General features: G+C 37.9%; 2 protein-coding genes across 3 annotated transcripts in view; one reads left to right on the top strand and one right to left on the bottom strand.

The window, feature by feature from the left end:
* Positions 1–2951: 2951 nt before the first annotated feature.
* Positions 2952–11942, bottom strand: LOC108678142 (RNA polymerase I-specific transcription initiation factor RRN3). 2 transcript variants are annotated; one of them, XM_018166489.2, is made up of 6 exons: positions 11820–11942; positions 6225–6339; positions 5676–6021; positions 5035–5323; positions 4522–4606; positions 2952–4414 (listed from the first exon to the last, which is right to left on the bottom strand). In XM_018166489.2, the coding sequence occupies exons 2-6, from the start codon at positions 6279–6281 to the stop codon at positions 3149–3151; spliced, it is 2043 nt and encodes a 680-aa protein (XP_018021978.1). In that variant the 5' UTR covers positions 6282–6339; positions 11820–11942; the 3' UTR covers positions 2952–3148. The 2 variants fall into 2 exon arrangements, with proteins under 2 accessions (XP_018021978.1, XP_018021977.1); XM_018166488.2 differs by having other exon boundaries at positions 6189–6339.
* Positions 11943–14860: 2918 nt separating this feature from the next.
* LOC108678137 (CD109 antigen) overlaps positions 14861–24054 on the top strand; it is a 37714-nt gene continuing 28520 nt past the window's right edge. Inside the window, exons 1-2 of the mRNA XM_047884664.1 lie at positions 14861–15170; positions 15651–15910. Coding sequence (XP_047740620.1) covers positions 14861–15170; positions 15651–15910 — 570 coding nt within the window. The remainder of the gene's footprint in view (positions 15171–15650; positions 15911–24054) is intronic.

Genomic DNA, 24054 nt, shown 5'->3' on the forward strand with positions numbered 1-24054 from the left:
GCAGCTGCTGCATTCTGGTTTCTATTTCCTAAGGAAATCAAAGCTGTTTAGTCTATTTGGTTTTTATTAAATTTTTAGAAATTAATGATTTGAGAATATTTATATAACTTTAATCTTGCATTCTCCCCAGTCTACCCCAGAGAATAATAAGTCGACACTGTCTCTGAAAGGTACACATACTGATTGTGTAACCATTTAATACATTGTCCAACAGGGTAAAAAAAACCTAGTTAGTCCCTACATGATTTTAAAATACCACTCTGTAATATGAAAAAATTGTAATATTGTTTGGAAATACACCATGTTCTGTTTTTAGAACATAAAAAAATGGTGCAACAGTTGTAAATTTTGTACCATTAATTGTTTAAAAAATGGAAGTCAATGAAATGTCTTCCTTTTAATTTTCTTGAAATTATGTACCATTATTTCTCTAGATACATCTTTAACAAGTGTCACTTTGCATACCTTGCATATTGATTGATAATAAATTAATTGATTTTGTCAATGTTCATATACCTCATCATTGGATTTCTTTTCATAAAGACCATGTATTTGTGATAAGCATATTAATAACGCAGCTACTTTTTTCATTATTATTCCATCACCGGGTGTGTAGCTTTATCCTATTGGAAATGAAGATATAAAGAGTTTTGATTAGAATTTACCATTCAACGAACTAAGTGACACAAAGTTTGCTTAACTTTGGTGATCTATTTCCAGGGCGATGTTGGAGGTGATCTGCAATGACAGACTTGGGAAGAAGGTGCGAGTCAAATGCAACAGCGATGACACAGTGGGTGACCTGAAGAAGTTGATAGCAGCACAGACCGGCACTCGCTGGGACAAAATTGTCCTCAAGAAATGGTACACGATTTTCAAAGACCACATCACGCTCGGAGACTATGAGATTCACGATGGCATGAATCTAGAGCTTTATTATCAATAAGTTACTGTTAAATCTTTTCGTCAATTCATGTTTCGTCATTCACGTTTCCTTCATTTATGTTACTAAGAAAGATAAAGGAATTTTTCGTTGTTTTTTTAAACCTTTGAACTAGGTTTAAGTGTACCCATGAAACATTACTAAAATATTGGCAAAAATTATTGAGTTATTTCAATGACATTTAGCATAAATTTTACACTGAATTTAATTGTGAACTAGAAATGCAACTTTCATATAACTTGATAAGTTACACGTACAATGATAATGAAATAAGTTTTTCACAATTCTTTATTCACCATGAATCTTGTATCATGTTGCTTAGCCGATTTATATTCAAATTTGACTCTTTGCTATTATTCATGTTATTGTAAACTTCTCCTTAGAGCATGCCATTAAAATAGTCTTCCGAAATATTTTAAATAGTCAAGAAGCATTTTCTTCATATCTTCCTTACTATTAACCGCAAAACTAAAATCCAGCCAACTTTGCTATAAGCATGAAAGACAATCTACGGTCAGCAACGCGAATATCACAGTTATGGTAACGATTTTATAGCAACTTTGTGTAGGAGATAGATTCGATAGATTCAACAATAGAACGGCTGGTCATGAAATGAACTTAGTTCCAGATATGACCGCGAACGGACTGCCACGGCAAAACGAATACTAGTGCAAATATTATAGCGTCAATGGGATCTCTTTCTTGGTCTATAACCGAACCTTTCTTTCTATTTTATACTTTAAGTATCACAAGACTATATTGGTTCCGTCTCGTCTATCACGTAGTGTAAGTAAAGTTTTCAATTCCATCCATCGATTTTTTTACAGCCGTTACAGGCTTTAACACATTTCCTAACATTATAGCTTCGTAATTCATTCGTTACGCCCACATTCAACAGATAAGCAATTCAATTCGTACAAAGCTGCAACAGGAATCCTGTAATCTCTAAGTTATTGACTGAAAGTTCAAACATGTCTTCAGACATAATTCCTGTACCGAAAATCTTTAGACAAACCTTTATAAATAGATCGCACGGAACTCCCAATAGCAGTGGTTAACGACGTGCATATCTGGTTACACTGAAGAAAAATAAATCAATCTTTACCAAAACAAACAATTTAATGTCGTGGAAAGAGGAGTAGCCTGCAAATACAAATTCTACAATTTCATTTCGTGATGCCCGTAAGTTCAAGCAAGTGAAAATAAATAACTTCGAGCACGTCAAATTTGCGTCATTTAGGAATCCGAAAATAATAATTAAATAAGAGGCAACTCTACATTACAAACGGCGCTTGAATAATGAATACTTACCTGAATAGACGAGAAAAAAAATTATCACAAATTCCATCATAGGATAGCTACAAAGCATATGCCCCGAAGTAACAACTGTGAACCATGCTAACATGACGTATGCGTAACAGATTAGCATAGGTAATAGTAACAGACATAAACATGACGGCACGCGTCACTGCTGAGAACAAGAAGCGTGCGTTACAGCTCGACACACGTCATTAAAAAAACGAGCGCCCATTTGCAGCAGCCTGGGTCACAAAACAAACGAACGTATTAACACCAACGTTAATGCTTTCATTGTTAAATTAAGTTAGTCAGGAAGTTCAAGAAATACATGAGCTTCATACCTTGCTGTGTGTACAGAAAACTAGCCAATATTTTCGTCCATTTCCAATTAACACGTTGACTACGATTGCTTCATCTTGTACTATTATTTAATTTTTTGTACTTTTTTTTTCAAGGTTGCCAGACGGTCTTTTTTCCGGACAAATTCCGTGATTTAGTTTTTCTCAATTGCGTTGGCCGGCTAAAATTTATGATAGGGGTACTTCCTAATTAAATTTTAGATACAGCAAAAAGAAAATAAATAGAATTTTTATAGCGGAACCTAGAAATAAACTAGTATACATTGAATTATCGGCCTCTTTTGGCCTTTTTTGTTCTCGGATTTGGCGGATTTTAGGCAACCTGAATTATGTACCACTACGTCCTGGAGAAATACATTTCGTGGTACGCATATGTACCAATACGTAGTCAACGTGTTAAATGGTAAAATTTAGGTAAAGGTGAATACCATGCACAAATAAATCCTATGTAGTACAAAGGGAAATCCCTGGACGAGCCTTGTTAAATGTAAAAACATGTGAGTGTACAACAGGAATAACAAATACCTACATATATAATATGAGAAGCTTAAGGAAAAATTCTCTTTAGGGTTTTCCTCTCAGCCGTGGGAGAATCTTGGCATTCCATGAAGCTGCTAATTTTGGGATAGGAGTCGCTCGGATAACTGTGATCTAGGAAGTCATCTTCGTCTTCAGTTTCTTCCTTCTCGAGAATTCTTTCTTCAGCGTCCATGCTGATGTACTCAGGCAGTCCTGGGAAATGCTGGTAGTGAGCTTCAAAGTAAGGCGCCGAGTGCAGAAGCTGATAGGGGTCGAATGGGAATGCCATGTCCAGCGACGAGCCGTAAGCCGAGGCTCTAACATCCGAACCATCACTTGCATGCATGCACACTGGTAGCGTATTGCGTCGGTTGCTCTCAATGATTGCATAACAATAGGCAAGCTGAAAATGTCTAGTGATAGCAGCAAAGTTTTTCACAATCTGGTACCTGCAAACAGCCAGAGGATTCAGTTTACTGAACACCAAGCGCTCCAGATTGAGACGTCGTACATGGTCCAGCATCTTTTCGCTCTTAGTAAATTCAAGGCACCTAAAGGAAAACACATAGAAAATAGTTTGACAAGCACAGTAAAATTTTTCATGCAGTGCGAGATTCATGTAATTGTTTGTGCCTTGTTTTTCCTGAGAATTTATATACTCGTGACACCAACTTACGATCACCTCTAAACATGAAAGTGTGGTGGAGATAGGGACAAATTTTCCTCTAACCATTAAGCTCCCTATATAGGCTAAAGCGTTCTTCTTGACATCTAATGCTACTCCGTTGCCCATGAAAGAATCTGTTCTCAAGGTATCCAGGAAGATCCTGGTCAAGGAAGGTTTGATGGACAAAACATAGAACATAAAGAACTGAACATGCCCGGAGGAGTGTGTTGGGAGAACAATTCGAGTGAATACGCCAACAAGATCATGATAAAGTCGTTTCAAACTCATCAAGTTATGTTTTTCGCCCCCACAAGCGCAGCCGAGAGTTAGTTGTTGTTTATGACTAGTATCAGTTGAACTGTCATGTGAATCTTGATCAGCTTCGAGATTAGGAGCTAATTTGACGCTGCCTGGTAGGCATCCCAATATTCTTAGTTCTTCAATATTGATGTTGCGGTCCAAGCTGAAGGGCACATCGTGTACGGTGCAGTGGATGTACAGAACCATGGCGTCCATCAGCACATCCAGGCTATGCATGAGGGGGTTATTCAGAATCCAATCAAGCCGCGCCTTTCGTTGCACGTCTATCAGGCTGTTCTGGGACTGTGACAGCTCCTCGTCCACATCCTGCAAAACGTATACATTTTTGAGAACTCCAATATGTAAATTATCTTTGGAAAGTAAAATGATCTTTATTTCAATCAAACGCCACACTTGTAGTGAAAATTTCATACCATTTTAAAGACTTCCTCTTCTTCGTTTTCATCGTCAGAACCATCAGCTGGCTCGCGTGGGCAGTTGGCATCTATATCCACCAACCTGCAAATGAATTTTAAAGTACTGGAGTCACTAAATAAATACTTATATATTATGTTCAACACGTTTCAATACTTTTAATTATCTACTTAATACCGTACTCTAATACTTTTATTTGTGATAATATTCAATAATTTCAGTGTGATGTGTATTATTGTCCGTAGTCTGCTATTTACATTACTACAATTTGGCTGAATTTGCACAATTTCCCTTCCCTTAAATATTCAAGCACTTCACAAACATCTGATCAAGAGAAAAGATTCAATTGAATTTGGTTCCCTCACAGATGCTTCATTTCATTTTTATTTTAATCTAACATATATCGTTTAGAAACATACACCACGGGTTACCTTTCTACAGAACAATAAGTTGAACATGTTCCCTACTACAATGGAAAATAAAACTCAAACTAATGAATTAATGACACTCACCTTTCAACGATCATCTCGAGAAATGTCTTCCTCAAGGACGGTATTCTCGAGGAGAGTATCAGGAGGCACTTACAGTAGATCAAGAGAAGGTGAGGATGCCGTTTATAGTACGGCCTGGCATTGCTAGCCTCGCGCAACAACGTGCGCTCACTCAGCGGCACCTTTGCGTGTATCATAACAATGGCCTCTATTGAACACTGCGTCACTTGCATGGTTGATTTGGGCACCAATTGGGGGTTGACGAGAAGCAACTGGTCCGCTTCATTCATTTCGGCACCCATACTTGTATCTTAGGATAGAAATAGAATAGGTATCTTTGCTTCACTTACATAAAATCTCATGCTGAATAAATTCAGTCTCATTACGGCATTTATACAAGATCACCTGATCAGTTTTTATGCTACTCAAGCATTGCAAAATGATTACAGTATACAATATTATCAATGTGGAAGGAAACTTTCAGTTACATCTTCATATTGCAAAGAAACTAAACCAATTCTCCAAACAACGATTTAGGTAAAAAAAAATGCTTGAGAACTATGCACAGTGCAGAAAATAATGATTTATTAATGAATATTAAACTTCAAAGTTATTTTACTAAACAAAGACTATTGATTTATTAAAAAGCAACATTCACACACCAGGTAGGAGTAATCCAAAGAGGTGACTGAAGACTGCTTTGCAGTGGATGTTGTGCGCAGTGACCAGCGCTACAACAAAGTTTTGGTAAGCTTTTTGGAGCATATCACTCTCGGTAAGTTTCCATGGTAGCTTGAGGACTTCTACAATAAATCCCGATGTGGACGTATCAAGACGAATAACATTGTGAGTGAACTGAACCACCCATTCAAGCTGATCCTCAGCTGTGGCCGAGGAAATTTCTTCCAGCTCTGCTGCATAAGAAGAGACTAGTCCAGTTTCCCGCACTCGCTCCAGCAGTAGAGGAACCCTCTCATCATTTGGATCAACCCCCGGCAATGCAGCACACTAAAATTACAATTCAACCATTAGAAACTGCAAGATGGGGAAATAAAACAACAGACCTACAATTGAAAAAATATTAAACTAATTGGTAAAATATTGTGAGAATGTATGAATTAATTCAACCCTTAATTTGAATTTCAAAGTGTTAAATAAATTATACATTGACTCACTTTTTTGCCATTTGGGCATGGATCAGAGGAGCTTACATTTCGCTCCCTCTTCTTCAGAATGGGTGGAGTTCTTGGAGGATTGTTGACCAGCATATTATTCAGGGTGGTTGGTCTTTTGCTGACAGAATTCACGCCAGTGATGACAAGTTCTCTAGAATAATCAAGTTACAGTTAGTATCGAGATAAAAAAATTAGAAACACTTTCAATATCACTTTTAATCTGAGTCATATATACATATTTAAGATTATTTTGTCACCTATTTAAAAAATTGAACACTTCATAGTTTTTAAAAGTTTTTAAAGCTTAACAATAATTCCCAGGTGAGGCGACCTGGGAATTATTGATAGGTTTGATAACTACACCTTGTGATAGGTTTAGGGTTTTTTAGTTATTCATGGTATAGATGCTACAGGCTTGTTGGTGATTTTGGTCCTGTCTTACCCCATCTGACTATATACATAAACTAGAGATGCTAGCGTATGAATAGGGAGAATATCTTTGTACCTAAAGAAAGAACCAATATTAAAATTAATCACAAACAAAACATGAAAATTACCATTTGTTAAGTATTTTATGAACAAGACTAGTTAGTTTTTATTTCTGAATAATTAAGGTCCAAAGTATAGGAACTAAATAACATGTTATATATTTATAATGAATAATAAAAGGCCAAAGTATAGAAACAAACCATTATCAATGTTCCTATTATTACATTAGTAACAACCTCATTGTGTCACTTGGAACTCATCTTTTTGATTTGGGAAAACACCAAGTAAGATGTGAACTCATTTGCACAATATTTCCCAAAATTTCAAGTGGGACAAGCATAGAATCAGGATCATTAACATGGAATGTGGAGAACAGGAAAAGAGAAGCAGATAGGAAAATCATACGGCAAACCACAGAATTGTACACCTTCATTTCATTTCTAATTGCCTGATCCACTTTGCTGGCAGAGAATCATTAAATTTTAAAAATCCCACCCAAGTGGTAGCTTAATTTTATTGGCAGGGGTTTAGAAACATGCAAAAAAAAAAAAAAAAAAAACTGGAATTATGACAACACCATCTTGTATTTCAAGAAATTTTGATCGGCTACTTATTTGGCTGCAATTTGCTAAGGGCAAAACTTAGTGATAATAATAAACCTTGATATAATATTTTCAAATTAATGAAAAATAATTTCAGATCAAGATTATAGTTTTTAATCTTAAGAGCATGCTGTCAAACTTTCAGAGCTCTGCAGCTATTCCAACAGCAATTTCTAGCATCCCAGAAATGCATGGTAGTACCCAGGGTGCAAGCAGCATTGCCAAGATATGGATTTTTAGCCCAAAACATAGCCAGCCATTATCAAGATGCGTCACTGGATAATTTTTAATAAGAAAATGCTGCTAATAACTTTGATAGTATATCCCTTACTCTCCACACACTGCAACACTTACACTCATCGCAACTGATTTCTGGACAAGCTTCACTGCATCCTGATCCATCCAACGTACTGGAAACCTTACTGTGTGCACTTGCTGTCTTTCAGATTTGCAATAATTCCAAAGTAATTTCTAAAATGCAATAATTTCAATCCAAATGTGCCAGCAAGAACTTCTGATGGTGTAAATTTTGCTGCTGATATGTCACCAAGATCTTTTGATATTCACCTACTTTCTGCACCCTGGGGTATTACGGCAGTTCACATACAGTTGAATCATGAGGCAGTGAGGTATGCTGGTAGTATTCCAGTTCATAATTAAAAGTTTAGGGGTTTATTGCTAATAATTGACTGACCAGGACAATTTTACTGTTAGAAAGATATCATTACCGTCAAGTGGGGGTGACTTTGGCCACCGAGGTGACTTTGGCCACTGAGGTGACTTTGGCCATCACTACAACAGAAACAATTGGCAGAAAACAGAATAATAAACGTTGGCCAATGTGACTGGGGTGACTTTGGCCAATGTTTATTATTTTGTTCATTATTATTATTGGCACTTAGCCCTCTGATCTACCTGCTGGTGAAATTTGTCAAGTGCTACTCACTCTAGGGGCTAGGCTAGCAATCAGTAGGGATGGCAGCCACAATGCCCAATGGTGTTTGATGATGCAGTACAACTAGTACAAGAATTATTAATATAGCATCATTATTTATTGTTATCATTATTTATCATTTGTTACCATCATTATTTTAAATTTATTATCATTTATTGTTATTAATTACCTTTCATATAATGAATTAAATGCATCAATGAACCCACCAGCATCATTTGTTCAACATTCTATGCATATAATTTCCATTTATCATTCAATCATCATTCATTTATCTTTTATTTATCATTTGTTCATGCATCAAACCATTTTATGAATTTATAATTATTACCATTCATATCAATCAAGTCACACCAGTTTCCCCCACCCGCCTGCAGTCAAAGTCTCGACCAAAATATTTTATTTTAGTTAGAATAGATAAGTGATTTTTTTTAGAATCAGTTCATTTTTAATTTTCTCATTTACTAAAGATTCAAACCAATATCTTATGTATGGCGATGCTGGTATCCATTATACCTTGCTGGTCTACTCAAAGGACTTAAAATTGAACTTGAAGGACAGTCTAAAAAAACTCTCTGCTTTGCCACCATGGTTTATGTCACTCTCAAAACACCACACTATGAACCAGCAATGCTAAAACATCACAAACTGTTGCCATATTCATTTAAAAGCTTTTAGAATTCAAATCTACAAAATTGCTGAATTTTGACACTGTGTGACTAAATGCTGTGTGGCATATTGCGAGTGATTCTGACAGCGCTTCAAAAGAGTAATTCCTAATTCTGACACCCTGTGTGAGCTGTGTTGGAATAGGACACCCTGTGTCACAGCTGTGTGTTGTAATTCTAACACCGAGTTGGAATTAGTTTTTATGTGTCTAAAACTGTCTCTTAAACCAATCCTCTATTAATTTATTTACCACTTAAAATCAGCAAATACAAGTATACTTAATGGATTCCTAATATATTCACAGACTTATTTAAAAGTCTCAAACCATAATATTCTTTCTACACAAACAGTTTACTCATCACTATTTAGTAAAGCAAGGTCAACTATCAACTTTCATACGTGTTTTCAATGTTCTCACTAGTTGACTTGGACTTTTGCTCTGCAGATCTCAACATTTTCCCACTGGACCTGGTGTTTTGCAGAAATCTGGCGCGCAATAGTATGACGTCACTATTTCAACCATCTATGAATGTATGGAACTAAGACCAAGCATAATATAAAGGAAAAAGTTGAGGGGTGTTGGAATCACCCACAGTGTCGGTCTGTCAGAATATGGTGTGATACTGCGGTTACCCTAATTCGTAACGGCACTAGGGTAAATGCGGTATTAGAGATGCGACGTAAAAAAAACACTCATGTTTTTTTTAATAAAAAACAAGTTTTTTTTTAATAAAAAACATCAGCCTAAAAAAAACATGTTTTTTATTGTTTTTTTTAGAAAAATCATGGTGAGTGATGCCGACTCGATGAGGCACGTGACCCACGTCACATACCACAAGTGACTTCAATATGTTTACTTGAAATGGAGTACTTTTTTTAGATGCTTCTATTTTTTCTACAGATTTTGATATCAGAGTCTGGTATCTGGTTGGGAGGGACTGAGTCATAGTCTTAAACTCATAGGTCATGGTGAGTGACTGAAAATGGAATGCTTTGAAAATATTTATTTTTTGTATTTTTTGCATACTTTGATTTTTGAGTACAATAAGGAAATGAAAAATTTGTTTATTTACCCTTTTAAGCTTTGAACTAGAAGTATTAGGCTTGATAAATTATAAATCACACATGAGATATGTTAAATAAGATTTAAAAACACATCATTTCAATGTATATTAAGGGTAAAGATATATTGATCCCAAATAAATACACGAAAGAAAAAAAACAATAAAAAACAAAAAAAACACATAAAAAAAACGTTTTTTTTTACTAAAAAAAACACTCTGGAAAAAATAACGTTTTTTTTGCATCTCTATGCGGTATCTACTGACATCGTGGGTAATGGTAATTCCGACACTTTTCGACTTTTTTCCTTTATATTAAGCTTTTTCTTAGTTCCATGCATTTGTTGATGGTTGAAATAGTGACGTCATACTTTTGCGCGCCATACTATTGCCAAAACACTAGGTCTGGGCCGTCTGGTGGGTAAAATGTTGAGATCCAAAGAGAGACAGTGCACATCACCCAGTGAGAACATCAAAAAACTAGTCAAAGTTGATAGTTGACCTTGCTCTACCAAATAGTGATAAACTGTTTGTGTAGAAAGAATATTATGGTTTGAGACTTTTAAATACATCTGTGAATATATTAGGAATCCTTTAAGTATAGTACTGTACTTGTATTTGCTGATTTCAACTGGTAAAAAAATTAATAGATGATTAAGTTAGGAGACAGTTTTAGACATATAAAAACAAATTCCAACACAGCTTGGAATTAGACACACACAGCTTGTTCCAAGCTGTGTGCAAAAATTAAAATTGTTTAACTAAATAGGTAGGTAGTATTCAATATTCAATAGTGTTCTAATTCCAAGCTGTGTCATATTCCAATACAGCTAAATGAGCTAGGTAATACAGCAATCGGAATTTGAACACAAGAGTGTTGGCATTAGGAATTAGTAGAGTTTGAAGCGCCGCCGGAATTAGTCTCACAAAATGCCTAATTTAATCACACTGATTCAACACAGTGTTGGAATATATTGACTTGGTAGGTTTGCATTCTAAAGGCTTTTAAATAAATATGGCAAGTTGGCAACATTTTGTGACATTTCATTGTTACTGGCACGTAGTGCAGCCTTTTGAGAGTGACCGTCAGTGTTGCAAAGCAAACAGACGTAAAGCAGTGACGTAGTTGCGCGTACGTTGTATTTTTTATAGCCATTCATGATTCATTTTTTGCTACGTCCTTAAAGTGTCGGAATATACCGTAGCTACCGTGTTTACCCTAAATCTTTGAAATAGGCTCATAGGAAACCTAGAATTGATAGTTATTACAAAAAATGTCTGAAAATGGCCCATTTAGCAGCCATAATTTGATAACGGAAAAAATTCATAGTTTTTTTCATTTTTACTTGTATTAGTTGTATTCCACTTATTTATACCTACCTAGATAGGGTATCATAACATTATAAATACCTAATTCTATTTTTAGCTGTATACATAATTTTCATTAAGAGTAGAGGAAAATTTTTTTTCTCATAGGCCTACCTAGCCTACTTTCAGATTTCAGTAGAAATAAAATTATGTGGGGCTCTGGAGTCTGGACTCTGCACTCTGGAGGAATGAAAAGAGTGCACTCACTGCACAGTCTGCACTGTTAGTTAAAACTTAAAAACAAACTAAATGCGGATTTTACTCAATGAATTAGTAAGAGAACCATTTTCAGTGATCTCTTACTCAAATTTACACCTCAATGACAATGAAGCTTTGAAATGAACGCCGTTTAGAAAATTTAATTGACCACGTGGAACCGAGATTGCAGGATTTGCAGCACGTGCGGCGTTGTGACTTGCGAGAGTCGAAAAAATTAAACTATTGACAGAGAATTTCAATAATTTAATAAATGACGGGAGTGAACACTCACCTGATATTGAAAGAATTGTAGTAGAATATTTTCCAACTCTGCTCATCACTTCGTAAAAACTAATTTAAAGTCGCAAAGAAACACGATTGCACACAGCTGCTTCGACATTTTGCTGCCTGCTCTTAGGAGGGAAATCCGATGGAAGTTGAAATTTAATGACGTTTTATAATTCTTACCCTATTTTATATTATTCACGGAAAGTGGTAAACTTGCAACTTGAGGATGAAAAAACAAGAAGGTAAGTCACATGCACAAGCGTGAGATTTTGAATAACCCTAAAGCAGGGTCGTTTCTTATCGTTTGTCAGGTGGTAAATGATACGTCGTATGTAGTAAATGTATTCGTACTGAGTTTTTTGAAGGAAACGATACGAACTTTATGAAACAGCTTAAAAATGACGTGATCTGCAGTAGAATTTAGACAGACGTATGGAGGAATGGCAGTTTCGTTTCAATGAAAAAACTGCAATGTAATGCACGCCCCAGAAGTCAACTGACACTGCTTTTAGACTCTTTAGATTGAAATGGTATACGGAACTCCCCTCCCCCACAAAAAACATCTGGAAATCCACCCGAACTAATATTCCCCTAACGTGTTTTTAAGTTCTATCAATTATTAGAAATTTTTTGAATCAGACGTATTCGCGGCTGTGTTTTTTTAGTGTGGTCGAAGGCGTAATGCGAAAACCACGACAGCAAACTCACCTGCACCTTCCGGGCAAAAATTTCTGGGGGCACCTCTCTGCAAGAAAGATATTGAATATTCAATTGGAATCCACATGCTTGGAAACTAAATAAAGAGGGAAATTATATACGCAGAACATTAAAGAAGTTAAGGAAAACAAACGATTTCATTCCGTTGCGGAGATTTTAGCATAGAGGGAAATGTCGGTGTTTTTCCATTTGAATGCACGACGACTTGAGTGGCTTGCGTGGCCAAACGATGAACATGTTTGATCTGAGGTCACTGAGTCCGTCAATTCTCTTCTATGTACGAACTGCCATGAGAATGGACTTGTTCGGCAGGAGTAACTGCCGTTATAACTGACAGCAAAAAGAAATTATGATGATGATTTTTTATAGAGCTTGCGTGATTGAAGAGAGAATTGAAGCGACTAGGCACAATGAGCCTATGAGCAGAGAGAAGTATGGAAATAGTAATAAAGATTTCGGCATTGGTTAAGCCACTAGACCTGCTGCCGATTCTTAACATCGCAGAACATTCACAACGTTTTGCGATGTTGTGCTAAACCACCAGACCTCCTCAGCCATTCACACCAGACTAGCGCACAGAGCTGGGATCGAACCCACACCTCACTGCACCGAATCGACACTTCTCCGAACTCGACTGTAACTACTGCGCCACCCCACCTCGGTGGATGACAAGCAGGCTCGGTGGTGAGTGTCAAGTGTCCAGCTGATGGGAGCGCAGCCGTGGGTAAAAAAATTGACTCGTAAACAGGCCCTGGGCCCAACGCCAACCATCAGCATGCAATATCTACACATAGCCTCAGATCAATGAGCTTTGGGTAACTCCGGGTAACAGTAAATCCGCTTTGCACAACACAGCCACTGCTTCACAGCGCCGGAGCACAACTGGCCGGAGCGCAATAGGCCCTACCGCAACAGGCGCAGGTTAGGTTAGGTTAGGTTATGTTAGGAGTAGCCTGTTGCGGTAGGGCCTGTTGCGCTTCGGCCAGTTGTGCTCCGGCGCTGTGAACCAGTGCCTGTGACTGAACGGCGCTGTTGTGGTGGGCGCTATGTGTCGAAAGCCGTGAAGATGCCCGGCTGCGTTACGCTCGGGAAGGTATATGAATCGCACTGTGGACTTAAGCTATGCTGACCTCTAGCTATCCACCCCAGCTGATGAGTAGGTTCGTCTTCCAATCGAATCTCTTCAAATTGACACTCAATTCAATATGATGTTTTCTAAAGTTTATCTTGAGTTTTTCTTGGAAATTGTCAGTAATTAACCTAAATATTTGAAATCATGTCAGTAATTTTTTGTTGGCGCTAGCTGATTTCGATGCTTTTTGTAATTTATTTCAGATGGTATACCGTCACATCAGAGTGCAACAAAGCGGCAAGAATACGTCCGGCCAGACGCACTACCTCTCGTTGTCAGGGCCTATACTTTCAAAAAAAGTTAAGAGATCGTAAGTTCATCAGCCAATCATTGACGGCCTTTCAAGCAAAATCCACCAATCATAGACAAGAAAATAGAGCGTAAGTACTTACGTTCACTATACTTTCAAAAAAAGTTAAGAGATCGTAAGTTCATCAGCCAATCATTGACGGCCTTTCAAGCAAAATCCACCAATCATCGACAAGAAAATAGAGCGTAAGGTCTGGAAGTCTATGGCTGTGTCACGGGAGCCTGTGTCGAGCTTGGCTAAAGAAGGCTGAGGCTGCTCTGCGCAAACAGAGGCGTCTCGTAAAGCAACAGGTTTAAATCTTTTAAATTTTGTTAAAAATCTTGTATTAGAATCTAATAGCTTTGCGGTTTGTTGACGTAAACTCATGAAGCAATATCTAAAATAGTGGCTTTACTTTAGTATTTAAATCTGAGAAAGTCGCTTATGGCTTCTTCTGATGAATAATTTTTTCTTTTGTATTCAGTTTAATGCCTAGAATACTATAGTGTCTGAATATGTATGGAAATACACGAATATAATTTTGAATTAATTTATGTGTATTGTAACAGCATTGCAAATATTGACAATATCATTTTGATTTGACTAAATGATGACACTGATACCAGATGCTGAAAAAATGGTGGTCGGGGCCCGAGTTGTCCGAGGCATCGACTGGAAGTGGCGAGATCAGGACGGGTTTCCTCCTGGTGAAGGCACAATCACAGGGGAGCTGCACAACGGCTGGATCGACGTCACGTGGGACCACGGCGCCTCTAACAGCTACCGCATGGGATCTGAAGGTGGCAAGTACGATCTTAAACTTGCCCCAGGCTATGAAACCAAATTGGCGTAACTACAGCAGTCATCTGCTGCTGCCACTACCGCCAGTGCAGTCGTGTCAGCTGTGATGGCAAGCATCAGTGATGCAGCCATCGTGGGCGCTAACACGAGCAGCAACAGCGTGTTAACGAGTCGTAAGTGTTCCTCGACACCGTCGTTACCTCAAGCAACTGCTGACAAGACTTCAGATTCAAGTGTCCCCGAGCAGGCTGTCTCTGATGACAATCTTTCCGTTAAGCAAGCCGCTGAAGCCATAGCGGAGAGCGTCGTTAACGTAGCCAGCGCCGAGGCTCTTCTGGGGGCGAGCGGTGATACCGCAAACCGAGTTTTTCTGGTCGACAAGCTTGCATCGCTTGTGTCCTCACTCGCCTTCGGAGGTGCTGCACTTGATGCCGTCGCTGGCATAAGCGAGGCTTTACAATGATCTTCTTTCTCTCATGTAGGGACGTCTGAACCTTGAACTTGACTGCATTTGCATTTGATTAGCTCTATTTTGTATACATCAATCTGAATATCATGTGATGAATGAAAAGTCTCAATATCTACGACTATTTGATCTATTCTATCAAATTTTATTTTGCAATAGCAATCGTTTATTTTTTATTTCTATAGATTTTTGTGTAATAGCTCGTGAATGTAATTTTCCGATTATTATATTTTTCTCAATTTTCAATAATAAACTTTTCGAATTGTGTTACAGGCCTCGAGCCGTCTTTCGGCGACAGCTCCCTAGCAGCAGCTGCCATCCAATCGTGTGCACTCCCAATCTCTGCCTCGCCTTCAGTCGCAATCTTACACCACCTAGCTCTACGAGACTACGACCTCTGCTCACTCTCTGCCTCCACCTTCGCTCTCAGGCAACTTGGAGGTGATGGAACTATCGTCGCTTCTGTCCCCTGTTCCTCCAGCGCTTCCACAACGGTCTTTGCCATCACTTAATGAGCCTCAGGGCTTTCTTAACTTGTCCTCCGTATACCACTTGATGGCAAAGTCCATCCAGAGTCTTGCTGACACCGACTCCCAAGCTCTTGGAAACGAACGTTTGTCAAAAAGTGGATCCTCTCAGGCTAAGACAAGCTCGCAGTCCGGCACCAATAACAGCAAAGGTCCGATGAGTGTGAGCGAACCTAATCTTCCTTCTAGCGTGGCTTCCCTCACTCATCACCTCTTGGAGAGTTTCGCGGCCGCTGCGTCTAGGCGAGCCAACAACCAAAAAAACCCACCCTTATAACATAACATAACATAACACAACACAACACAACACAACACAACACAACACAACACAACACAACACAACACAACACAACACAACACAACACAGATATGGTGCTAGGCATTTCAAATTTGAACATATATTTTTCCATAGCTTTATCTAGTCTGTTCTTGAAGGCGTTCATACTTGGAGCGCTAACGATGTCATTGGGGAGGCTGTTCCACATGTCGGTGATTCGAAGCGAAAAAAAATTTTGTCGCGAGGAGAAGTTGCAGCGCAGTTTTTAGTTTATAGCCGTGGCATCTGGTGTTGGTTCTTGTTTCAAATTCTAGTAATCCTTCGGGGACCTTGTATAAACCATGAAATACTTAGATTAGTACGTCCGTGCTCGAGTTTCAAGCAAATCTACCTAATTGCAATTTATTTGTTAATTCAGACACTTGACTATACCAACAGCGGCTTATTTTTGCGTAATGTTTTTGCCGCTAACTGAACAAGAAGCTATAGCATTGAACGTATAGTTTAGTTTAGGTTAACGTATAGTTTGGTTTCAGTTAAATCGTGTGAAGCATACACGGATGTAAGGAAGTTTTATGCGTAAGTTACATACGTACTAAGCACAACTGCAGCACGAGAGCCTGTGGTGCTTATATTGCATGATGTAATATGTCTTTGTTAAATACTTTGATGCCACATCATCACGTCTGTGTCTAAACTTATCCTAAAAGTTAAAGTTACTGCGCAAGTCTATATATATGGATGATCGATAATCCTATGACTACATTGAAAAAGTCATAAAAAATATATTAAGGAAGTAATGTCCTGGTAAGTTATCGATTGGTATGGTCTTTACGAATAGAATGGTACAGTATATGTCTCATTGCTGAAGCTTCAAAACCCCTAGGAGGAGATAGATTTCTACAGTACCCCATTTTTTGTCCGTTTTCTATTAATTTCACGTTTTCTATAAATTTTTCCGAAAAAATCACACGAACAAAAATGTCTTAGAATTCTGTTTTACATATGTGTACCAAGTTTCAGGGTGATCCGTCCGTAAACAAAAAAGTTTTTCCGGAGGGTGAACCTCCCCCTTAAAGGAGCAATAACGACTAGTCAGCTTTTAAAGACTAGTCAGAGGAGTCACATGGGGAATCGCCCTGGAAAATTGACTGTAGGGAAGGTTTCATTTGAACTTGGATTTTGTTGGGTATAGAACTTGGTTGACCATGACACTTGGTTGCACATGACACTTGGTTGCCCATGACACTTGGTTGCTCATGACACTTGGGTGCACATGACACTTGGTTACACATGACACTTGGTTGACCATGACACTTGGTTGCCCATGACACTTGGTTGCACATGACACTTGGTTGCCCATGACACATGGTTCACATGACACTTGGTTGCTCTTAACACTTGGTTGCACATGACACTTGATTGCTCATGACACTTGGTTGCCCATGACACTTGGTTGCACATAACACTTGGTTGCACATGACACTTGGTTGCACATGACACTTGGTTGCACATGACACTTGGTTGCACATGACACTTGGGTGCACATGACACCGCAGTGACCACTGCAATGGCTCAACAATAACTGAAATGAAATAACGAACGAGCAGTTCGTGGAGAACGTGTCGGTTGTCAAGTTATTATTTTTTTGCAGACAAATTCGAAGACAAATAACGGATCTCTTACGGTTTTAAAACCGTGAACGATCCGATAAACAGGGATACTCGAGTGCAGGATCTCAACCGGCGGCTCAGCGGCTCGAAACTTCACAATGTTGCTGCTGTGTTTCCAACATGACGTTGCAAACCGGACACAGCCGGCTGCATTTATAGGAACTTGACGCGGAACACATCTTACCACAATGAACATATCAAAACTTTAACTCTCTAGGTTAGGGAGAAATAATTCAAATGAACAACATATAAGTATACATAATGATTAAAGAACAATCATCGCATGTAAATCCGCAATCACGGTTTTCAGATTGTGTTTGAAGCTGCCAAAGCTTATCAGCCTAAGACTAAATTTTTATAGGATTAGTTTTTTCAATTTCTAGTCTTAATTTTTTCATAACAAATGTTTTTCCTTTGAGATCGATATTTGATATTTTTATGATCTAATTCAATGTTCTCGTGACCTGCGGTCAAGTCTCACGCCCTCTTGGGTGTCAGTGTTCGTCGGGATGTCGTGGGGGTAACACACGTGTGTCCGGCGCTGGGGTGCGAAGAAGGGTGCTAAATTCGACGAAATCTTGTCGAAAAAGATTTTCATGTTATAAAAAATCACGTGGATTTCAGTCAAATTGGGCAATTTAGTGTCAAAATAGAAGAATAAATCTCAAAATAAACACGAACGTCTGTCGATCGATTGATAGATTTACTGTTGTAAACGAAGTTTTTAAAACGTGAAGCTGACCATACAGCTTCTTTGTGTGGAGCTGCATCATACAAATGCTTTTCTAATGAATATTTTTCAAGCTATTCATTATTTATACCAGCACAACGTCTCGACGGCTAAGCGAAAAATTCTGCTAAATAAAAATAAGCGCTAATGATAAGTAGAATAATATAATGAATAATAATAATAGAAAGTTTAAATAAATAGGCGTATAATCCTGTTCAATATGCAGGATTATTGTATAAACTTCAGGTTTTTGCACGTTCAGGTAATATTTAATAATTCAATATAGAGGAGGACTAGAATCTGGCAGGTGTAATGATATAAATGGAAGAATAATTCTGTAATTCAACTATATTGTATTCAATAATTTCACAATATTATTATATGCTACCATTTTATATTATTATTATGCTACAAAGATGTAATCTTGAACTGTTATTCAACAATTTTAATATCGAACAATATTATAATTTTATAATATCGTCGTCCAACAATAAATTTATACTGCAATCCTATCATCCGGCTCTATGAATGATTCGTATCATCGACTTGTTGGGTCAATAAAAATCATTAAATAAATTCATGCCACGTTATAGTCTCGCCTGCACTGCCGTCTGTCACGTCACAAACTCGCCTGCACTGCCGTCTGTCACGTCACAGTCTCGCCTGCACTGCCGTCTGTCACGTCACAGTCTCGCCTGCACTGCCGTCTGTCACGTCACAGTCTCGCCTGCACTGCCGTCTGTCACGTCACAGTCTCGCCTGCACTGCCGTCTGTCACGTCACANTTTAAATTTACAGACGCGGCAGCTTCTGATTTGGATTACCAGAAGCTGGGGCGACTCTAAATTTTGTTAGGGTAGTAATGGTAACAACCGTATAGCCATCACACCCCCCCCCCCGTTGCCACAACCAGAAAGTGATTCAACTAACTAGTGATACAAACACCAACTAAATGACAATATTGTACTTAGTGACACCAACACCCAATTGGTGACACCACCACCCACTTGGTGACACCAACACCCACTTGGTGACACCACCACCCACTTGGTGACAAAACCACCCACTTGGTGACACAACACCCACTTGGTGACACCACCACCCACTTGGTGACATCACCACCCACTTGGTGACACCACTACCCACTTGGTGACAAACCCTTCCCCAAGGTGACAAAACCAGTTTACTTATACCAAGAAACTTAATCACTACCCTGGTGGGATATACACACTCTACTTACTCTACGCATTACACAAATGCACCGAGGCATATACATACACACACACTGCACATTTGATGGATCAACCAGCCTCTGTGTAGTGTGTATGGTTGAGTGTGTCACAGTGACCCGGGTTTAGGTGAGCAGAACTTGGTTGTTCACCGCTGCAAGGTTTGATCGACCACCGAACTACTTCAACTATAAGGCATCAAATAAATGGACTCAATATCGTGGAACCAATGTTTCTAAATTAATATTTTAATTTATTGAATATGCAGAGTAAATATCTTGCTATTTACGAGTATATTATTTTATTTATTATAATTTATATTATTTATATTATTATTATTTATTATTTTATTTATATTATTTATTTACTCGGACTGGATGAAGGAGAAGAGCAGAAAAGTTTTACGGACTAGTATGAACTTCACAAATTTTACGGACACAAAATAATTTTGATCAATTACTTTACTAAATACACGGAATTTTAATGACCATTCATGCACGAGTACTTCTTAACCTGCAGTTTGATTTTCACGCAGGCAGCGCGTAAAAAAGTTAAAAAGTTAATATACAGAATCGGATGGATAAATACAACTTGTCTCTTGTGTTTCGATATTTTGAATATCTCAATCCACATCTCCATTGCATTTTTCATTTAGTTCATGGATTTAAGATTTGTATTGAAAATTAAAATACTGAAGATTATATGGTAAGAAATAATAAATAGAATCTATATTGTAAACCATGATTTTATGCTCGATATTACAAGTTTCCACCAGTCACTATTAGCCCAACAGCCCCTGTGACCAGAGTTAGGAGAGATTTCAACTCGATTATTAAACAGTCTCCCATCAAAATTATCATAGAAAACCTAATTGCTGAGAAAATTTATTATGAGTGACATCAATATTTCATCTTCGTGTCTCCTAGCGACTGAAGTCACTGAACGCACAAACATCTGTCACACCGGACACAGACATCTGTTGGAATCTGTGCCAACATCTGTTGACAACTGTACCAGTATCTGTTAGAATCTGCACCAGCATCTGTTGACGACTGTACCAGTATCTGTTAGAATCTGCACCAGCATCTGTTGACGACTGTACCAGTATCTGTTACCAGCATCTGTTGACAACTGTACCAGCATCTGTTGACAACTGTACCAGCATCTGTTGACAACTGTACCAGCATCTGTTGACAACTCTGCCAGCATCTGTTGACAACTTTGCCAGCATCTGTTGACAGATTTACCGTTACCTACTGTAGAAGACAGTACAAATGTTCTATCAAATTTGCACGAGACAAATATGGATGACGATTCATTTGAAAAAAAAAAATGGGGGATACGTTAACAGGGGATATTGTTTAAAACGGGTATTATAGTAATCCCATTGAGGTAACAAATTTTAAAGAGTAATCCTCGGTAAAATACGAGCTAAATGAAAGGCATATATAAGCTACTAAATTAATATAAACAAAAAACTAAAAAATTAAGATTAGGCCTATTTCAGCAGCGGGTTTGGACTTGAAACATACAAGTAGAAGAGCGTGACGAGGGAATAGTTAAACAACTACGCTAACTTGCGGGAAAACCATACCGGAGTAATTTTCCTGAATCTTTAATTCATAGAATAATGAGTATAATTTTCTACGTTTTTGATAATTAATAGATTAATAAATTAATGTTATAATGGCAGATTTGTGTGTCCTAGCGTCCGCTCAGGGTTGCAGTTTCCGGTCATTCTTGTGTGCGCCGACGCGCCTAATTTTTTACGCGACTTTCTGCAGCGCCTGCGCGCGACGCTCACGTCAGAATATAATACCATTTATAGATAATTAATAATATAAATAAATAAGCATGTACATAATACAATAGATAATAACAGTTTAAACAAGACAAGACGGATTGCAGGTTTCTGCATGAGCAGCAAGAGAACCGCAATGAGGCCGTGGAGGCATTAAAGTGCTGAGGCAGGTGAATTTAAACTATCCCAATTTAGTTTCAATTCTAAATTGATAGGAATTAATTAATTTACCACCTTCACCTAAGCTGCCATGGATGCTGGACAGCTGCCAACATATGAAATAAATGAATAAAAGTAATATGCTTGGTAATTTGATCAGTTATAAAGTGTGAGCTAAATATAAAATAAAAATATAGTTCTGGGTAATTAGGTCCAATATGATATGTGCACTTGTTAATACATGATCCCTATAGAATTTTACCCTACGATAGCGGAATGGTAGAGTTGAATGATGACTATTTAGGATCCAGAATTTTACCGAGGTTAGATTTTGACCAGGGTGAAATTTCAGGAACAATGAAATTATCCGGTAAATGTAAACGCCCATACCCTCAAATGAGATACAAAACTATCACACCCTGAATAACGACAGACATTATGATAATTAAACATATCCTGTGTGAATAGATCAACAACGACATACACATCATATACAGGACCGGCATTAGACGAAACATAGGGCAAAAATGGAAAACTAAAATTAATCACAAATCATTTTCACAAACAACTCATCGATGTGATTAAATCGGCATGGATAAATCGACAATAAATTTTGAGGTCAAATAACATGTTTATCAGAGTTCACCAGAACCTGGAAAAAAAGACTGGTGAGCTGCCCCGCTATATGATATACCTTACATTCATATATATTTTTATAACTAATGAGTTTGAAGCCTAGGGTCAAAATATATAGGGTCTGTTGGGGCGCGTATCCAGGATACTTATGGCGCCGCAATATATAGGGGCTGTTGGGGCGCGTATCCAGGATACTTATGGCGCCGCAATATATGGGGGCTGTTGGGGCGCGTATCCAGGATACTTGTGGCGCCGCAATATATATAGGGGCTGTTGGGGTGACTATTCAGGATACTCGTGTCGGAATATTGCCTGGACCTGAAAGTTTACTAGGAAAAGGAAAAGATTTAGGGAAGCGAAGAAAGGATTCGAGGAAATTTTGAAATATGATTTTGAAATGGGTACATATCAATTTCTTTGAAAAGGCGGAAAATTATTTTTCCAAATTATTTAACGAGAGTAAAATTGGGGTCCTTTCTTCAACGTAGTCGTTAAAATGTGGGTTTAAAGTAATATTTATATGATTTGAATACATAAGGTTTATTATTAGTAACGGGAATAGGGATTCCAGGAATGACGGAATTTGGGATAGCTAGATTCCAAAATTCCAGAAATTATGTAGCACGGGCAACCTCGGGCAAACCTGATAGAACAGAGTATGGCGATATTACGTATGATGCAGGGCCTAAACTTTCAAGAATAGTTAAGACATCGTAAGTTTAGAACCCAATCATTGACGGCCATTCAAGCCAAATCCCCCAATCATAGACAAGAAAATAGAGCGTATAAGTACTTACGTTCACTTAGCGAGTTTTGAAAGTATGGCCCCTGGTGTGCAGCATATATATACTTGACTGGTGATACTCACAGCACCACACTTCACCACGCCATGCGATGTTCTTCTCTTCATATTGCTAATTATTCGCATAAATCAATTCAATTGTACAACATGAAGAAAACTTTTGTCGCCGCACGTACATAAAAGCCTATTGTGGAACACGTTCTCCTGATGTATCCATGGCCACAATGTGATTTTATTTCTCCATTACGTGACCGGCATTGAAAAAAAGGTTTTTAATTGCGTGGAAACGCGTCCTTTCAACTGCACATTCTTCGGGTGTATTTAAATTTGAAGAAAACACAGCAGTGGAGATTTTAAAAATATGAAGAATTACAAAAGTAAAACTGCATGTGATGGTACAAATTTTTTATGTTATTTGAGATGCGATACTATACATGGTGACTGATTCAGTTAAACTGTTTTATATAGATTTAAGTATATGAAGTTGCATACCTAAAGACATGACCCTTTTATACTCCTATGTCTATGACTTTTAAAGAGCATGTGTGATTGATTATAACGGTAGTTTATACTGAGCAATGAACCACGAAGTGTTCAACTACCATGCGCGGAACAATTTCCATGTATTTAGTATAATAATAGATAATTATAACTACTATTTTAATGATAATTTCACATATACTTGTAATGACAATTGTATTTATGATAATAGTTTACACCTTTCTTTGGAAGGTTGGCGTGCTGCGGTGCTATACAGCACACTTTAAGATTTTAAGATGCTTCTTTTTTAAGAAGCAGCAGCATACGTGTGTCCCTGACACTTGATGAGTTTCCTGAACATTAATCAGTAGAACACATGTGTTCTAAATCAGGACACTTGGTTAGTGTTGTAGAAGAATAAGCAGAAGCAAACGTGTGTTCTCTGATTCAGGACACTTTGATTAGTGTTCTGGAAGAAGAAACAGTATCAAACGTGTGTTCCCTGTTCAGGACACTTGAT

The sequence above is a fragment of the Hyalella azteca genome, unplaced genomic scaffold, assembly GCF_000764305.2.
Source record: "Hyalella azteca isolate HAZT.00-mixed unplaced genomic scaffold, Hazt_2.0.2 contig15826, whole genome shotgun sequence".
NCBI lineage: Eukaryota > Metazoa > Arthropoda > Malacostraca > Amphipoda > Hyalellidae > Hyalella > Hyalella azteca.

Coding starts and splice junctions, on each gene's coding strand:
- LOC108678142 (XM_018166488.2), bottom strand. CDS start 6,281: ATGCTGGTCAACAATCCTCCAAGAACTCCACCCATTCTGAAGAAGAGG. Junction 5,324..5,675: donor CTTTGGATTACTCCTACCTG/GTGTGTGAATGT, acceptor TTCTATCCTAAG/ATACAAGTATGGGTGCCGAA. Junction 4,607..5,034: donor CTCGAGATGATCGTTGAAAG/GTGAGTGTCATT, acceptor ATTCATTTGCAG/GTTGGTGGATATAGATGCCA.